At 46.5% G+C, this 19,440-nt stretch overlaps 1 protein-coding gene across 1 annotated transcript in view; it reads right to left on the bottom strand.

Moving 5' to 3' along the window:
* The window catches only part of COQ8B (coenzyme Q8B), a 109,461-nt gene that overhangs the window by 25,342 nt on the left and 64,679 nt on the right, over nt 1-19,440 (bottom strand). Inside the window, exons 9-11 of the mRNA XM_078660404.1 lie at nt 12,021-12,102; nt 1,208-1,301; nt 514-655 (exon numbers count right to left, since the gene is read on the bottom strand). Coding sequence (XP_078516530.1) covers nt 514-655; nt 1,208-1,301; nt 12,021-12,102 — 318 coding nt within the window. The remainder of the gene's footprint in view (nt 1-513; nt 656-1,207; nt 1,302-12,020; nt 12,103-19,440) is intronic.

Here is a 19,440-nt window from a genome sequence, read left to right as displayed (position 1 = left end):
CTTCTAAAGTCTTCTCCACTCTTTGTCCGACTCTATGCCTTGTCAATGGTAAGGTTCCAGCCGCCTCAGAAAATGAGTGAACAGGGATTGGCTGCAGAGGGGGGGGGGGGGGAAATAACCCCTGCTAGGCCTCTTTTAGGTTTCTACAAATGTATACTCCTTCGGGGCAACCAAAGTGACAGAATGATCCATTCTCCGTGTCCCTCTGGATCCCTGGACATAATTCCTTGACCGTATCATATTTCCTTACAGACACTACTTGAAAATCTTCTGAGCATTCTCACGGCAGTAAAAGGTGACACAAAAACACCCACACTGGCACTCACAAAAACTGTTGCTAATTTGGGTAATGTCGGTTATGTTTCATGGAATCCTCCTGTACTCACTTTTAAATTCTATATAATATTAAGAAAATTATTCTCGGAAAGAACTCATGGGCCCGACAAAAACCTGCATAAACTAATCCGTTCAAAAACACCCGTCACCATCTACCCATGTATGAAAGGAACTGACCTCATTGCGGAGCTCCTGATCCAGATCCTCGCAACGGTCAAGTGGCACGCCACTCACCAACTCCATGGTGAGGACCCTCTTCCTGGTTAGTTCATCAATCACTTCTGGTACACGGAAGAAGGGATCATCTTGCAGCAGCTGCCTTTACATGAACATTGCCAATGGGAAGACAGCAGAAGGGAGCAACAAGGGAATTAGAGCACCCCTAGAATGCAGGCTCCATGCAACACCACAAAGTAGTTGAGAGACTTGTATGTCACTAGAACGCATTGATACTATAAATACACCCTTCTGCGAAAATATTCATTTAGAAAGCCTGTATTACTATTGCACCAAAAGTATTTCTACTGCAACACAAGGGTGCATCAGTTTCACAATGTTAGCAACATTTGATCAGTGCACACCACATGAAATAATGATGTAATCTACAGGTTCCAATTTTCCCATATTTATGTGTCCTTACAGGCAGGCGGCAGGTCTGCTTTAAATAAAACATACTCAAAAGCATTATTTATATTTGCCGCAAGTTTAACCCGTTGACCGCGGTGAGAATTCCGCCGCGGTGCGGGAGTTTTAGACAGTGGGCGGGGTTTGGACGGCCCCTGGTCGTACTCCACAGACGCCCACCGTCACGTGGCACAGCCGGGGGCCGTACTAAGCACGGAACGGATTAAACCCATTTAAGAGTCCATACCTGAACCTTGTGGCACACCGGGCTTCTCTGTTGTAATCACACTCCCAAGCTAGTTCGCTTCCCAGAACTTCAATACTGTTCTCTGCAAAGAGTCCTACAGGAAAGGAGACAGGGAGCAAAAAAGCATTTAAACAGCATTACTACTGAAACAAGTGCCGTAATATATGATCCATGAAAGATGTTTTGTTTGCATAGTTCCTTCTATTTACTATAAAATTTCACAAAATGGTGGTCTTTAAAACAAATAGTTCCACAAAAGCCCCTTAAACAACTGCGATTTATAGTGCTAATACTGACGAAAAGATATGTGCTTTCTAAATTTCATTCAATGATTAGCTTGTGTGCTAAACCAACATTTCCCAATCGGTGAAGCCACATGCAAGAGTATTAGGTGTGCCTTGACAGAGGGGCAAAGGAGTAAAGATGAGAAATCAAAAAGATACCAGAGAAATTAGGGAAGACTACAACACAAAAGTATTCTTTCAAGCCAAACACAAATTACTGTACCTACAATTTGAAGACATCATAAAATCTAAGATGGGAATGAGTTACTTGTCATTTAAATATCTGTTGTAGTGTATAGTGATGTAGATTCACATGCTCTGCATACTCCTGCCATCTAGTGTTGGGTGCAGACGTTTAAAAAATGGGTTATCTTTAAAATTTCTTTGAGTAATGAGGTATGGTGTAACTCCTCCTAAGTTAGTAATGCACATGGTTACCAGCTCCATTGTTAAAAAAAAATTCGCACAGTAGATGAGCATACGGATGAAGCAGCAAGTAGAGACAATATGGTGACCATGCTGATGTTTTGTACAAGGTATTAGGAGCTACATTTGAGAAAATAGCTGAAACACCACAGGCTCCCACGGAAGCGAGTGGGCGCACATGTGAATCTTCTGCATGCTTCAAACAGATGTTTACAGGGTATCATATTCTATTCATAGCATGTGTGGCTGTAGATCCACATGCTCTGGCATGGGGATCTATGGTTATACAAGAGGCCATCTTCCTCTAGAGGCGCATCAACGTTCTGACTGTGAGTTGATAATGTGGGTGGAAAAGAGGCAGTAGGTGCTGGAATGCCTGCACCTTTTGTTGATTAGGGTAGGCTGCGGTAATGGCTGCATTCAGGAAGAACCCTAGAAAAGGTTCAATCTGAAGAGGCTGGAGATGAAACCAAAGTGGTGCCGAAGGGAAATGGTGGCTTGGGTGTGGGTAAGGCACTGATGCCTGAGCTCTTGATCAGCCAATCGTCGAGTTAGGGGAGCACGTGAGTACACCTCCTTCTGAAGTGGGCAGCTACCATGGCTAAGCATTTGGTTAACACACTGGGAGCTGTGGTGACCGTGAATGGTTACACCTTGAATTGATAATGCTGGCCACTTATCACAAAGGGCAAGAAGCAGCAATGAGCTTAATGGATGAGTATGTGGAAGTAGGCATCATTCAGATCTAGTGCAATCATGAAGTGGCCTAGCAGCAGGAGGATATCCTGAAGGGTGGTTGTTAGAACTGGGGTAACTAGTAGGCAGTGGTTTGTAAACTGTCCAAGTAGGGACCCTCGCTCTAGACAGGGTAAGTTAAATACCTAAGATAGCCTCTGCTCACCCCCTTGGTAGCTTGGCAAAGAGCAGTCAGGCTTATCTCAGAGGCAATGTGTAAAGTATTTGAAAACACATATACACGCAAACACACACAGTAACAAAGTGAAACACTACAAAAAGACTCCACACTGGTTTAGAAAAATAGCCAAAATTAAACTGAATAAAACAACCAAAACGAAAAAAATCCAACATATGCGAGTCAATATATGAATTTTCAAAAATTAAATTAAGTTGATCTTAAAAATCAATGAATACGCTTGATCAGGACAAAGTAACTTAGAAGCGTCAAAAATAAAAGACAATGCAATGTGCAGAGGAGGTAAAGTGTCAAAAAAGCAGGTGATGCGTCGTTTCCTTGCTGCTGGACAGGGGAGGTGATGCGTCGTTTGCGGGTATTAAACCTCAGTTCAAAACTGCAGTGCTGTGTCAATGAAGAAATCGGCACCCAGGGACGCTGCGTTGAAAGTCAAGTTGCACTGCGTCGATTCCACAGCATTGAAGCAGGCGCTGCGTTGGGGCGATGCATCACGGACTTCGGTGATGCGATGCTCGAGACTCATGCAGTGGCAGTTCTTTAGAGGCGCTGCAACAAAAAGCTGGGGCCTGCTTTTTTAAGCCACGGTTGTTGCATCAAGAGGAGACCATGCTCCGGAGCAGGCAGTGGTGATGCGTTGAGTTTTGGAAGTGCTGCACCAATTCCAAACGACGCTTGGAGTTGATGTGTGGATGTTCTGCTTTAGATCACCAGAACTCACTTCCAAGAGCCCAGGAACTGGGTTTGCCACCACTTGGCAGAGTGGGACCCACAGCAGCAGAGTCCAGGTGATGCCTTTGATGGCCCTGAGACTTCTTAACAGAAGGCAAGCTGAAATCCAGCCCTTGGAGAACCTAGGAAGCAGGATGTAGAAAACAAAGACCAGTCCTTTTCCTCCCAGGACAGAAGCAGCAGACCAACACAGAAAAGCAAACAGCAAAGTTACAGTTCCTCTGACAGCAATCCAGCTCTTCTTCCTGGCAGAATGTCGTCAACCCAGAAGTGTTATGACTATATGGTTTCACAGTCCAGTACTTACACCAATTTCGGCCTTTTAAGTAGGCAAACTTCAAATAAAGGTGTTTGTAGTGCACCAGACTGTGCCTTTCCTAGCCCTGGCTCCAGACACAGTGCAGGGGTGGACACTTCTTTGTGTGAGGAGAGGCACAGCCCTATTCAGGTGTCAGTGTCAACTCCTACCACCACTCTACCTCAGGAAAACCCATTATCCGGGTGATGGGCCATCAGGATATGCAGGGCACACCTCAGCTCCCTTTGTGTGACTGTCTAGAGTGAATGCACAAACAGCCCAACTGTCATCCTGACCCAGACGAGTATTCAGAGACAGGAAGAGGCGCAGAAGGGTTAAAATAGGAAAATGCCAACGTTCTAAAAGGTACATTTTCAGACCTGCAATTTAAAAACTAACCACTAAAAGAGGTATTTTTAAATAGTGAGTCCAAAGACACCAAACTCCAACTTTTTATCAGCTTCCAATTGGCAATACACTTGTAAGATGTTAAAAGGCAGCTCCAACGCTAACCTATGGGAGAGATAGGCCTTGCTGTAGTGAAAAACGAAATTGATGTTTTTTTACTACCAGGACATGCAATACAACAGTACCTGAATTACCTTTTAAATAATCTGCACCCTGCCCATGGGATTACCTTGGGCCTGCCTTAGGGGTGGCTTACATGTAATACAAGGGAAGGTTTGGTTGACACTGCAGTTTAAACTGCACGCACACAGACACTGCAGCGGCAGGTCTGAGACAGGTATGCAGGGCTACTCATGTTGGTGGCACAATCAGTGCTGCAGGACCACTAGGAGCATTTGTATTGAAGGCCCTGGGCACACCTGGTGCACTGTACCAGGGGCTTACTAGTAAATCAAATTGGCCAATCCTGGGAGAAAACAAAAAACATTCAATTTAGTGAGAGAGCATATGCACTTTCAGCACTGGTCAGCAGTGGTAAAGTGCCCAGAGCCCTAAACCTTACAAAAAGAAGGTAATAAAAAAAGAATAGGAGAAAGAAGGCAAAAAGTTGGGGGATAACTATGCAAAAAGTGGCAGGTCCAACAGCAGTCATGTGGATATGTTCCGAGAGATATCTCCTTCGATCATACTACAGCCCTCCACCGGACGGATCATAGCTGTGTTCACTTCAGCTACAAAACAACCCTAACCCACAACCGTCTACAACCCATTCCCCGAAGAAAATGGAACAAAATCTCCACCGAACAACTCCTAACATCACTCAGCCAAAACACTCCCACCCTGGCAACGGACCCAGACCTAGCGCCCACCAACCTCAGGCAATGGATTACCCACAGTGCGGACGAACTAGCACCCCTGAAAAAACACCAGTCGAAATCATCCAGCAAAAAAGCTCCCTGGTTCAATGATGACCTTAAAAAATCCAAGAAGACATGCCGCACCCTGGAGAAGAATTGGAGAAAAGAACCAACTTCAGACAACATGGACTCCCTCAAGACAGCCACCCGCAAACACCACCAACTGATCCGATCCGCCAAGAAATCAGCACTTAAGAACCGTCTCGACAACAATTCTCATAACAGCAAGGAACTCTTCAATATCGTCAAAGAATTCACCAACCCTCCCGCAGCATCCAACGACATCACTAACTCCCAAGACCTCTGCGATGCGCTATCCTCCTTCTTCTACAACAAAATAGCCGACATCCACAACAGCTTCAAGAATACTCCCAATGACCAACTCACCCCACCCACTTCAGATCCCACCCCTCCAACTAACTACCTCAACTCCTGGAACCCAATCACCATTGAAGACACCATTCGCCTCATGAACTCAATCCACTCTGGCTCACCTTCTGCCCCCTGCCCCCACTTCATCTTCAACAAAGCTGACTCCATCATCGCTCCCCAACTCCGCGATGTCATCAACTGCTCCTTCGACTCCGCCACCTTTCCAGAAATATGGAAACACGCCGAACTCAGCGCCCTTCTGAAAAAACCAACAGCAGACCCCTCAGATCTGAAAAACTACCGACCCATTTCCCTACTCCCTTTCCCGGCCAAAGTCATCGAGAAAGCCGTCAATAGCCAACTAGCAGCCTTCCTTGAATCCAACAACTCCCTGGATCCCTCACAGAACGGCTTTCGAGCCAAACACAGCACCGAAACCGCCCTCATTGCGGCGACCGACGACATCCGAGCACTCCTGGACAACGATGAAACAGTGGCCCTCATTCTACTCGACCTCTCCGCCGCCTTCGACACTGTCTGTCACAACACCCTCATACAACGCCTCAACAACATCGGCATACAAGGAAAAGCCTTGGACTGGATCATCTCATTCCTAGCCGGGAGAACACAGAGAGTCCGACTCCCCCCATTCTACTCAGAGCCCACCGAAGTCATCTGCGGCGTACCTCAAGGCTCCTCACTCAGTCCCACCCTCTTCAACGCCTACATGAGTCCCCTCGCCTCCATCGCACGTCAACACAACCTCAACATCATCTCCTACGCAGACGACACCCAGCTAATCCTTTCCCTCACCAAAGACCCCAACACCGCCAAAAACAACCTTCACGAAGGTATGAAAGAAGTAGCCGAATGGATGAAACAGAGCCGCTTAAAACTCAACTCAGACAAGACGGAGGTGCTCATCCTAGGATCCTCCCCCTCAGCTTGGGACGACTCCTGGTGGCCTTCCGCTTTGGGATCTGCGCCCACACCGACAGACCATGCACGTAACCTTGGCTTCATTCTAGACTCCTCCCTCTCAATGTCCAGACAAGTCAACGCCGTATCGTCCTCCTGCTTCAACGTCCTTCGCATTCTCAAAAAGATCTTCCGCTGGATCCCCCTCGAAACAAGAAAGACCGTCACCCATGCACTGGTCACGAGTCGACTGGACTATGGCAACACACTCTACGCCGGAATTACAACAAAATTGCAGAAAAAACTCCAGCGCATCCAAAACGCATCAGCGAGACTCATATTAGACATCCCGCGCCAAGAGCACATCACCGGTCACTTAAAAAACCTCCACTGGCTTCCCGTCAACAAAAGAATTACTTTCCGCCTTCTTACCCACGCACACAAGGCCCTTTATAATCTAGGACCCGAATGCCTCAACACCCGACTGTCCTTCTATTATCCCACCCGCCAACTAAGATCATCCAATCAAGCCCTCGCCGCAGTCCCGCGCATCCGAAAAACCACCATGGGTGGCAGATCCTTCTCCTTCCTGGCTGCCAAGACCTGGAACTCACTCCCCACCCACCTCCGCCTTACTCAGAATCACATCTCCTTCAGAAAAGAACTGAAAACATGGCTATTCGATAAAAAGTAAACCCCTCCCTCCAGCGCCTTGAGACCCTCTGGGTGAGTAGTGCGCTTTATAAATACCTGAACTTGAACTTGAACTTGAGAGGATGTACATGTTGAGGGGCCTGGGTTCTAGTATCGGTCTATGGGATAAGAAAGTATAGGGAGTAGACCACCTTGCCTTGGTGCTGAGGGGAAACTGGTTCTATGATCACTGAGGATGAGGGCCTGAACCTTCTCTTGTAGTAGGAGCAAGTGTTCTGGGCTGAAGGGGTATGTGTGTGAGGTGGGATGTTTTATAGGACTGAGGTGAGTTAGAGGTAGTAGCTGTGCTCGATGATTACTAGAACCCCCCAATCTGAGGTAATTTCCTCCCAGAGGGGAAAACATTCCTGAAGTCTCCCCTGCGACAGGTGTGTGATCAGGTGGATGTGGGGCAAACCAATTTTGGATGTAGAGGCTCCCTTGCTGGAGTTCCTCTGCCTCATCCCTTGAGTTGTAACCCGGAAGGTACAGGGTGTATATCTTTTACCATCCTGCAGGTGGTAGGCAGGCTTGCTGCTGACAGTGACATGACTGAGTTTAGTCAGTGGAGGGGCTTTTGGGCCTCCCTCTGGCCTGCTGCCTTCAAAAGGGACCTCTAACCATCGGGATTTGAAGAGTACCCATGGCCTTGGTTTTGTCTGTGTCCTTTATTTTTTCAACATCTCATCAACTCACAGGCCAAAGAGGTTCCCTCAGTCGAAAGGCAGGTTGATGAGGTGTTGTTTAACTTCCAGCTAAAAGCCTGAAATACATAACTGGGAGTGACAGCGTAGGATAAAGGAGGTACTTACCCCTCTGGCGGTTGTGTCAGCTGAGTCTTAAAACGCAACATATGATTGCATTACAAATAACTTTTCCCTTATCTATAATTTCTTCCCTCTTTTTCATTCCTAATCAGGGAGATGCTGCAGTAGCGTGGCCACGGCCTCCCTTTGGGCCCTGTCATACCGTCCACACAACAGGAGTCACAGGGGGAAGAAAAGGGGATCAGTCCGCCCCCCACTCAATGTGTTACCACTCAACAATTGGCCTGATTACCAGACATTACACCCAACACTGTATATCCAGCAATGGAGGGGTCACCAAAAATTTTATCACTCCCTCATGGACCTAACTAGGTCCTTAAGCTGTGGTGTATCCAAATTCTAAAAATGTTTATACCATCATGATCCACCCAATGTGCATGAAAAAAGTGTGGAAAGGAAAGGAGGCACCTCACGGTCGTAACACCAAGGGGACTGTTAGCTGGTACTAGTCAGCAAGTCCACTTATCATCATCGGTTACCACCTTTCCTGTTTAAAGTAACATATGTGTATGTGTTATTTAACAAAAACCTTAACCCATGAAATCAGGCAAAACTCAAAACCTAAGTGTCATAACATGCTACTAACATGTACGCCCAATGGACCCCATGAGGATATAGACAGAGAATCCTCACAACTAAAACTTGGTGAAGCTACCTAGCTTAAACTACCTTCATTTGATGCTGCTAGCTTCCCAAACTAAAAATGGTTCCAATCAAACCATAATCAATTACGCCGACATGTTTCGTTGCCCATGAGGAATTTCAGGCAAATTCTTCAGGGCTGCTGGGGTTCCAGATTAAAATCTCATGGTAGACTCACATCAAACCATCCGGTTGCGTCCATCATATATACCTGCAGCTGTGCATGGTAGGTAGGGGAAATCTGATATGCGTCAATCGATCGCGTTTCCCCACAGTGAATGCCCAAAGGTCCTATCACCGCTACCGGTTATAGCCGGGGCCCTACTCAGTGCCATCCTGTCATACCGTGACAGGAGGCCCATAGAATTGGTGATGCACCAGTGGATGGCAGCATCGACTGCCATCTTTTTGCCAACTGTCAATGGCTTGATCTCCAGTGCAGGAGGAGGAGCATCACCTGGAGCTTGGGCCGTAGCTCGCTTACTAGCAGAGAAAACCAGTAGATAGTCCAGGGTGATGTGCTCTCTTTTTTACAGAGGGTCAGATGTAAAAGGTTTAAAATGATTTTCTTTCCTGGTTGTTACTACCCGAATTGTTACTGGCGGAAAGTCTCTTTATGCAGTGATTTCCAACTAGTCTTCCCTGCTGCAGGGTGATTTCAACTCCTCAACGGGTGACCGTGCAAAGGGAGCTGAAATTCTGTGGCACTGTGGGAGCTGGCAGGTCTGCTTGTGGTAGGCAGCAGGATGCTGAATAACCTGATGTATTAGGTGGCGTTGTCTGGGATAGGACACCATGACAGGGAAATATCCATTGTCTCCGAGCAGTTCTACACTGTAATCGTCCCATGGGTTGTCTGTGCGATGTGAATAGAGAGGGGCTTCAACTTCCTCTATGTTGGAATAGGGGCTAGGGCTGCCTATGTACAAATAGGAGTGCAGTGACTCCTTTGTTGAACAAGGAGGTGGTAGTGGAGTGGGTGTTAGCGTAGGAGGTGGTGAAGGACTGGTAAGCTTGTCCTTGAGCTTTTTGGAGACATCTGATGTGGAGGGGCATCCGGTTATGGAATATCTTCGAAGTCTTCATGGGCAAAGTTGTCCAGAGGTAGCGGAGAGCTTGCCAGTGTGGGGTGGATAATGATCCAACTTTGCCTTTCGTTGAGCTCCTATTGAAGCTTCTTGAGGAAGAGCCTTACGGAGTGCTTGAAGCTGGCTGTGGATGGCAGTGGTGGGACAGACTCAAGTTTGAGTTGACAGGGAAGGAGGCACTGACGAAGCCTTTAGTTTCGCCATGTGATTGGGCGTCTCCGCGCCGAGATGCCTCTTCAGACTCAAAGACTGATGAAAGAGTACAGGGCAGGAGGGGATGGTTTCGAGGCTCTTGGCTGGATCCCATCTCTGCTCCAACACCTCGTCCCGGCTGGAGCCCAAGGGTGTTGGTGAACCTGTAGGTGGTTCACGCACTGGGCTTGTTGCCGGACTCCACTGGGTATGGGGCTCAGCTTCGAGGTGTACCTTTGCGTGTTTTGTGAGCTGGTGTTTTGCCTGTACTCACAACTCTCATAGGACTCTTGGTACGGGGGATAATGTCGCTGAGGTGGACAGAGCTGTTTTGTCTTCCTCTCCATCTTCCGTCTCAAAAGATTCTGAGCTGAAGACCTCTGTGCTGGGCTGGAAAATCTAAAGACGCAGAGTCTTCCTTCTCCTCAGCGCCAAGTGGGTCCACTTCACTGAAGATGGCTGGCGTTTCCTCTGTCAATTGGTGCATCTTGGAAGGGGCCCAACATCTGCCACTCTTTCGACGAAGGGTCTTCTTGCAACTGAAGGCCAAACAGAAGATGCAACGTGTTTCATTGTGCTCTGGGGAGTGGTTAGCTAGGGGTATTTTGAGTGGCAGTGTGGACATTTCCTGTATGGCATCTTCTCCATCACCCTCTAAGTCTCTTCATTCTCCAGAGTTGGCAGGGAAGATAGCAGGGACCCAGAGGGCAGGGCACCCCGAGGGTCAGGGATCCAGTCTTTGGAGACTGTGTCAAGGGAGAAGAGGAAAGGGATGACCATCCAAGTAAAACCCTTTAGAACAGATATGGAAAAACAGGCCCCAGAGCAGTGAATGTTGAGCAGCAAACACCTCTAGCCCGGGGGCAATGTTGATACCCGATGGCGACTAACAATGGAGCCGGTGCCCATGCAAAAAACTAACAAAGCGCGGAGTCACAGCATACCTCATGACTCTAAAGACTTCTTTGGAGAAAAACAAGGTTCAAAGGTCCGTGCCCTAAACTAGATGGCAGCAATATGAAGAGCAACTGCATCTACAACCTTACACGCTACAAACATAACATCATATACAACTATGTGAAACCTTTCATTTAAGAATTCTAAGACAACTATGAAATAGAAGTCCCCTTTATCACTAAGAATCCTAAAGAATAAGTATTCTAGAATGTTGTTTTGTTTGATGACGAAAGCTTGTGTTTTGTTACCTACTGTGACATAGTTCTTCGGATGGCCCTAGGTAGTAATTACAAAAATAACTGGTACTGCTGTGCTAGATTTCCTGGTAATTTAAAATTTTCTCCTCAAAATGATTTTTGCCAATCAGCAGGTGTAATCTACGTGAGGAAAACGCTTTGTCTGTGATAAAACCGCACTCATAATGTGGCGCGCACAAGTGTGACTGAAGGGAAACGCCAAGCAGGTCCTTTTTTATAAAGGATCAGTTTGCTGTGTGGGGGCCAAGCTCACAGCACAGGTGAACAGCAGCTATGCTCCTTATATGTGTAACAATTGGCCCTTGTCTGCTAACCACACATGCTGTTTCCCATCATTCACTTTGGTACTGTGAGCCCATCGTAAAGGGCAAGAATATAAAAATCTCTTCTCAGTAATGCTGAAATTGTAATATCCGTCCCCTAATTAAGAGGTGCATATTCGGGAATTGGTGTACCAACACTTAAGGAATGTGGTAATGGCACATCAGGGCTACCTGGATAGACAGGAGTCCAAAATTCACCCCACCTAGTCTAAGCTCGATTACACTCCAAGCAGAGGACATCAGACCCTGGGAGAACACAAGATGTGTTGCCAACTCTTGGAAAGCATATGCAAGGGAGTTGGCCTTTCTTCCCATCAACTGATGAAATCAGCAAAGCTTTCACTTGGGATGCAGGCCTGTGCATAATATAGGTTAACAACCACAAATGCATTGGCAAATCAGGGCTAGTGCTTTGTCCTTAGTCTGAGAGATGGGAACAGCCTAAATTAGTCATTAGTAAACAGCAAGGGAGTGTTTAGGTAGCAATCAAATTAAAGACAGCGATTTCAGAGGAACATTACAGAGCTGTGAAAGAGCTAGCACTTCACCTTCCGGGAGCACAACACTCATTTTAAGGATGGACAGCAGGTTTTCAATGTCGCTCTTGATGCTGTCGGCTACACCAGGGTACTGAGAAAGAGGAAACATGAAGTAAAAATCGACAATTTAGAAAGACATTATGTCCAACCACAGTAAGTAAATAGAAACAACAAAGGTATAAAGAAATACACAAATTAGTTTTAGCAACTGGTAATCGCCCAGGAAGTACTATAGATCATACTTTTTACACCCACTATGCCATTCTCGACAGAGAACAGCCATATGCAAATCAGGCTCAGTCCTGCTCTAAAAAGAAAGTTCAGCCGAACTTCCATGCCAGGCTCCTCTGATTTGGAGCACAATCAACCTCAGACCAGTTTCAGTCTACATAAGCCTCATGGGGAGGTACAACTTGAGTCCTGGGGGACATTGAGCACAAGACCCATCTTTTGACATCATTCTCACACTTTATGACTGGTAGGAGTACTTGAATTTATTTCAGCCACTGGCGACCACGTGGGGCCGCATTACTGTCCATAAAGAAAAGGGCATTAATAGGAATCAGTCAGAGGAGAGATTGGGAGGAACTGGCAAGTCAGGTTAGCATAAACCAATGATATCCACCTCAGGGCTGGCAGAAAATTTTACTCATTTGAAACACCAGTTTTATTGCAAAGCTTTTGCAATTAATTGAAAACAGTGAGCAACCTCGGCCACCTGTAGGATTGGGGACACTTTTAAAAATGGAGTGCAAAACTGCACAAATAAGGTGAAACACTCAGGCAAAGTCAACAGTTGCATTCCACATTCTTTATCACAATTACATAGGAAAACTTCAATATGACATTTAAAAAAGGGCTTTAAAGAACGTATTGCAGCATTGCTGCCCTAAACATTTTCATCGTTTTCCTCTTCTAAAGAGAACAAGCATTTACAATGCAATGGTTTTGCCTTTGTTAAAGTTTGAGCTACTGGCATTGCTCTTGACAATATTTTTATTTATGTTTTTTTTAACATAAATAAATGGCATTGTCATTTACAATGCCACTAGCTTTATCTCTCGCAAATGACACACACAAACACCCACAGAGAGCCCCCCCAACACACACTCAGAGGCCTCCCCACACACACACCCACACAGAGCCCCCCACACACACACCCACACAGAGCACCCCACACACACAGCCACACAAAGCCCCCCCACACACCCACAGAGCCTCCCAACACACTGTGAGCCCCCCACACACTGCGAGCCCCCCCACACACTGCGAGCCCCCCCACACACTGCGAGTCCCCCCACACACTGCGAGCCCCCCACACACTGCGAGCCCCCCACACACTGCGAGCCCCCCCACACACTGCGAGCCCCCCCACACACTGCAAGCCCCCACACACTGCGAGCCCCCCCACACACTGTGAGCCCCCCCACACACTGCGAGCCCCCAACACACTGCAAGCCCCCAACACACTGCGAGCCCCCCCACACACTGCGAGCCCCCCCACACACTGCGAGCCCCCAACACACTGCAAGCCCCCACACACACTGCAAGCCCCCACACACACTGCAAGCCCCCACACACACTGCAAGCCCCCACACACACTGCAAGCCCGAGCCCAAGCGTAGTTACAGGCAAATAGAAGGGGGTCACGTAAATGAAAAGGACGTTCATTCAAATGTTGACACCGCTACCCAGCAAATGGTTACAGCCAGCAGACCGGCACATACCAAAAGCAAATGTGAGCCACTGTTATACACAGTCCTTAAATGGTAACTCCTTTTCAGCTCATCCGCTTCTTTAGAAACATATACCAACAACTTGCAAATTTGTCTAGGGTAGGACTTATCCCCCACCACGCCTAAATCCTGGGCTACTAGCCCTCCAAAGAGGATCACAATTTGCACCACTGATAAGGTACAATAACCGTCAAAAATGTCTAGCGTTGCATGTGCACCCAATAAAAGGAGACCTGTATTATGGAGCTGGTTTAAATTGTCCATCTGGAGGATGGTCCCTTCTGTATTGAGGAGCTAATAGTGAAAGCAAGCAGATACAAACAGCCCAGACTGATATAGATTAAAAAAAATGAACGGTGAAAATGTTTTTAACTACTCCCATAGTGGGGCTTCTCTGGCTTGTTGTACAAAATGGTCTACATGTTGCCTCAGAGAGGGGTGGAGAAAATATACTTTTTTTTAAAAATAAGAAGTAGAACGTTCTGGTTGTGTGCGTGGTATTAGAAAAAATGATGACTAACTTTTATAAAGACGTTTGAGCATGGGTACTTTGCTGCTAACCACAGCTGTACGTTCCAACGGCGTTTAATCTGATAAGTAATGTTATTCGAGGTACATGCGATGAAAACTAAACACTGTCCTGTACGCTTAACACAAGAAAACAAATTGCAGTTAAAAAAACGCATAAGTCTTACAATCTACTTACTCAACATTGTAAAAAAAACTACTATAAACAGTTGTCTAAAAGAATCTCCAAAACAACTATTCACTTTAAGTAGAACATCCACATACACCCGCCACGCCACAACAGAATAGAATGATTATGAAAGTGATGCGTCCTTCTCAAAGAGTATATGGATGGGTCCTTCAAATCAAAACATGGTAGGAGCTTCTTGCATCATCTAGCTTTGGCATTAGACGCAGGCAACGGCATGTTGCTAAGGACGTATTGCCAATACTTACCCATTTTTAGGCTTTCAATAACGCAGAACACCACAAATTTTCGAGCACGATCTATAAACAACTAAGAGAGCGCTCTATACTGCGACACTCAACGCACAGCATACATCCCAATGAACAGGGCAACGAGTCCTCAGTTTGTTTACATTACGGGCCCAGAGTGGGGGAAAGCACGATACCTTGATCTATCCAGCACACCATGCTAAGGCCAGACGAGAGGGACTGTGAATGCCAACGAAGTATTATACTACAGTAGAGGCATACTACTACCCTCAAAACACCCAGGCCTAAAATCCCCCAACGGCGCCCTAAGGGAGACGGCCCGAGCCATAAACACGAGGTGCACGACTGCACCCCTAGCATTTTATTTATTTAATTTCGGCTGAAGATTTTCGTAGCCCCTCCGACATCTCTTACCTTCGTGGGTCTTGGCGATCTTCGCCATCTTGCCGGACGGTATCTGTTAGCTGATTCTACGCAGGGGCGATCTGCAACTGTTTCCGGTAGTGCGCAGTGTGGATGGTGGAACACGCGTGCGTACTCAACAGCTCTAGAAATAGAGTGTTAAATTCAAGTGGGACGCAGGAGCTTCAAAGGCTATCTTGTACGCATGTTCGATAGTAGGTTAACCTGACCGCCATCTTAGAATGGTGTTGCAACCACATTACTAGTTGGTGTCGAAACCAGTCTGGCTAATGGCGGGCGCTTCCACCTGTTTTAAACTTAGTTTAGTATTCAAATTAAAACAAAATAATTTTTAAAACTGGCATATGTTTTTCTGGTGCACCATCACCTACGTGGTCATTCAAAGTAATAAGTATTACGTTCAGATTTCTAAGACCAACAAGCGGGAGGGGGCGGGAAAGGGGGAGGAGAGACGCAGCGCCATTGCGAGGCCAGCATCAGGAAACAAGCGGGAGGGGGCGGGAAAGGGGGGTGGAGAGACGCAGAAGTGCCGGCAATGCCGGACCAGATTCGGGGGGCGTTCCCGGCTTTCGGCTGACGTCGCGTGACGTCGGCAAAAGCCAAAGAATCTCGGGAACGCCCCCGAATCTGGTCCGGCATTGACGGACAGGCCCCTCGTCCAATGGCTAGGCTCCAAACCCACACTACAGTTCTCATTAGGTTTTCGCCTGCGCGAAAAAGATGCGCAGAGCGCATCTTTTCGCCAGGCAAAACCTAAAAACATGAAAGAGGGACATTGTCATAGACATGCAGTCTCCCAAAGAGGAAAATAAATGGAATCTTGCTCTGTGGCTGCCCGTAGACAACCACAAACCCAGGAAGCAGCACAATAAAAGTTAGTCCTTCGATCTATTCCAACAGCCTGGCCAAAGACATAAGATATTATAGCCAGATCAGCGTTTCCATTTCTTTGCCTCCAGCGGGGAGTGTGAAAATAGTTAAAACATTTAATGAATTACCTTCAAAAGCAAACTGGTGTTACAGGTATTTTTTTCTTTTCTGAGCAGTGATCTTCATTCATATTAATATTTACTAACACCAAAGAGAAGAGCAAACCTTCTCTTCTGAAAGGCTTGCTATTGGTTTATTCTGCTTATAACTTCTCACCATACCTTTAATGACGTTTTTCAGTGAATGTTCGTTTTTTGTGTGGATGATATATTATATCTAACTTCCATCACAGCCATTCATGCTCCGGAAACCATATGCAATGCCGATCCCCGAGTCCATTTCATTACATATGACCAACCTCCGCCAGCACACGGCCCGCACCCAAACGTCTGCGGATGACCAGTGCCCACGGATACATTTTTTGGGCCCTTCACCTAGTCCTGTGTCAGTACTCAATCTCTTTCACATCCTTGTGATTGGTAAGCACCCAGGCGTCCCTGACCAATCACAGCGCTGCAATGCCCAAGAGGGCCAGCCAAACAGTCATGTGCACTTAGAAGTGGGCAACCCACTACTCCTCTGCCCTGCCACAGGAACAAATTAAATGATAATAACGTTCAGTTATTATCATATTATTTTTCCTTTGTTACGTTGCTTAAGCAGTGGGGTGATGCTCCTCTGCCTTAGCGGAGGACCCGCTCCTGGTTGTGGGGGAAATGTAAAGGAGTAATTGTTTATTGTTTTTCCCTCTTTCTTTAAAATTGTTACCTCTGTAGAAGGTTTTAGTTGTTGAGGTTTGTCCCAGAGTTTTATATTGTGAACCAGAGGTATCTCTGAAATCTGTTCTTGCCCCTTGTATGAAATTGGGCCTCCGAAAAGAAACTCTATAGGTGCTAGTTTGTAGAGCTTCAACTGATTTTGCTACCCGTGTGTCCTATTTCATTCTTTCAAGAACTGTGTCCAGCTGGGGGCCAAAGAGATGTTCTTTGTCAAATGGGAGGTTCAGTATGGTCTTTTGTACCTCAGGTTTGAAGCCTGACACCCTGAACCATGCATGTCTTATTGTTAAGACACTAGTATTTATACTCCTAGCAACAGTGTCAGCTGCATCTGATGCACACTTAATAGCGCTGTTGATGATATAAGTTTGCCTTCATTAACAATCTCTTGACCTCATTTTCAGTGCTCCTCAGGGAGATGTAGGAGAAGCCCCTCCATTTCGTCCTAGTGGGTCCTGTCGTTTCTTGCTAATAATGCTTGGCTATTTGCTAATTGCCAATGATAAGCTGCTAGTGCCGCAACTCTTTTACCAGAGGCATCCATAAGTTTGGATTCCTTTTCTGGTGGTGGTGCTTCTCCAGTGGTTTGAGAGTTAGCCCTTTTACCTAGCATTGGACACTACTAAAGAGTCAGGAGTTAATTAACCTCTAATAAAAATGGGGTCTGAAGGTGGTGGTTTGTATTTTCTTATCGATGCGAGGAGTAATCATTCTTTCTTTGACTGGTTGTTTAAAAATTTCATCTGCATAAAGTTTCATACCCTTTAGAAGTGGTAAGTATTGTGCCCCTCTTTGTGTATTAGATACATTCTGAGTCTTCTTCTGAGTGAGACTAGGACTCAGAGTCCTGTATGGAAAGGAATTTTTCCTAAGCCGCTGAAGCCTCTTCCTCCTTGTCCAGAGATATCATCCATCTGCTTGCGCTACTTTTCTTGTCGACTCTCACAGCGTTCCTCTCTATGTTTGGGAGAGAAAGAAGTTGCAAAAGGGATGTTGGTTGGTGTGAGGGTATTTGGAGTGGCACTTCGGATATAAACGGAACGGAGTGCGTTCCATTAGCATGTCATTCTCGATCTCATTAGAAATGAAGAAGTGTTGCCCGGTCGGGCTAGGCCCATAGGCCACAGAGACGAGTCAAAAATCCGCTACGAAGTCTAGTATGAGATGTATACTATACCGATCGAAACAATACTATATATATATAAATCCCCTGCGTGGCCTCTGCTCTTTGGTGTGAAGAGGTTGGAGTTATATTTGTTCGCGTCAACCAGAGACGCGATTCAGAGGCCCCCGTCCCGCAAGTTGGCCCGGACGTCACTGGTGACTGCCTTGGCAGATTTTGTTTTCGTCCAGGATACTGGAATGGTGCGGGCCCGCCTGCGAGAACAGACACCGCAAGGGCGGCTGCAGCGCGGAACGTGACTTCACTGAGGGCAGGGTGCACTGTCACCCCTGTCCCTGCCCTGTGGAGTCTGTGATTTGGCGGCTGGTACGGTTGGGGACCAGAGGAGGCTTCGGGAGTATAATTAACCAGGATACAGGCTTCTGATGACATCGCTGAGAGTCCTGCACTTCGCCAGCCCACATGGGCAGAAACCTACTTTTCCCTACGCAGCACCTACCTGGTAAATGAATTCTGGGACTGGTAGTCCCGACGGACTTCCTTTGGTGAGCAGTGATTGGTTGGGGGAGGAGCGAGATCCCGCCATTGGGATTGGTACAGGACTGATTTTAAACTGATGACAGGAGCCGCCTGAACATTGAAGGCATCAGAAGAAGGCCGACTGGGGCCGAAATGCATCATGCCGTTTCTCAATAAAGAAGCTTCCTTTTAAATCCCCTGCGTGGCCTCTGCTCTTTGGTGTGAAGAGGTTGGAGTTATATATATATATATATATATATATATATATATTAGTTGGCAGAAAAAAATATTTCAAGATGTTGTGAATGACCATGCGCAGCATTACCAAGAGGAGGAGTCACACAGCCTCGAAGAAAACTTCTTGGAACAAAAACAACTTTTGATCATCTGAGCCCAACACTAGATGGCGGACTTATGCAAAGCATGTTTATCTACAGCACACATGCCTTGAACTGGTGCACAAATGATTACTATTCACTGAACCCTATTTACACACATTATCATTTGAGTGCAATATAGTTTTATCAGTAAGCCAGTAGGCCTGTACAAGTTTAGTGGGCATTTTAATGGGAAATGTGCTTTCTGTAACTGACCGTGCGCTCCCACACAATGCTTTAGTTACAATGAAAGAAATCACCCTTCTCGTGTACATTAAAGCTAGGTGGGATGCGAATATTTGTCGCTCTAAAAAATGGGCTGTGGTTCTAAAAAGTATAGCAAGTACTGCTTTAATTGGCCCATTCAAAGTGGATGGGCAGATCATGATTGGCTGGCCACAACATGGAGAAAGATTGTGACAACCACTACAGGACCCAGTCCCAGAGTCCTCCACAACTTTTTTTAAATAAAAAGCCACATAATGAGCCATCCAACTTAAGTCTAAAGTAAAAAAAACAACATATTTTTCAAGTTGTGGGTACCTCTGAACCCAGTGAGATGCACCTTGTGGTGCAGTG

Source organism: Lissotriton helveticus, chromosome 9 (genome assembly GCF_964261635.1).
Source record: "Lissotriton helveticus chromosome 9, aLisHel1.1, whole genome shotgun sequence".
In the NCBI taxonomy this organism is placed as follows: Eukaryota; Metazoa; Chordata; class Amphibia; order Caudata; family Salamandridae; genus Lissotriton; species Lissotriton helveticus.
This window is presented reverse-complemented; position numbering and strand designations above follow the sequence as displayed.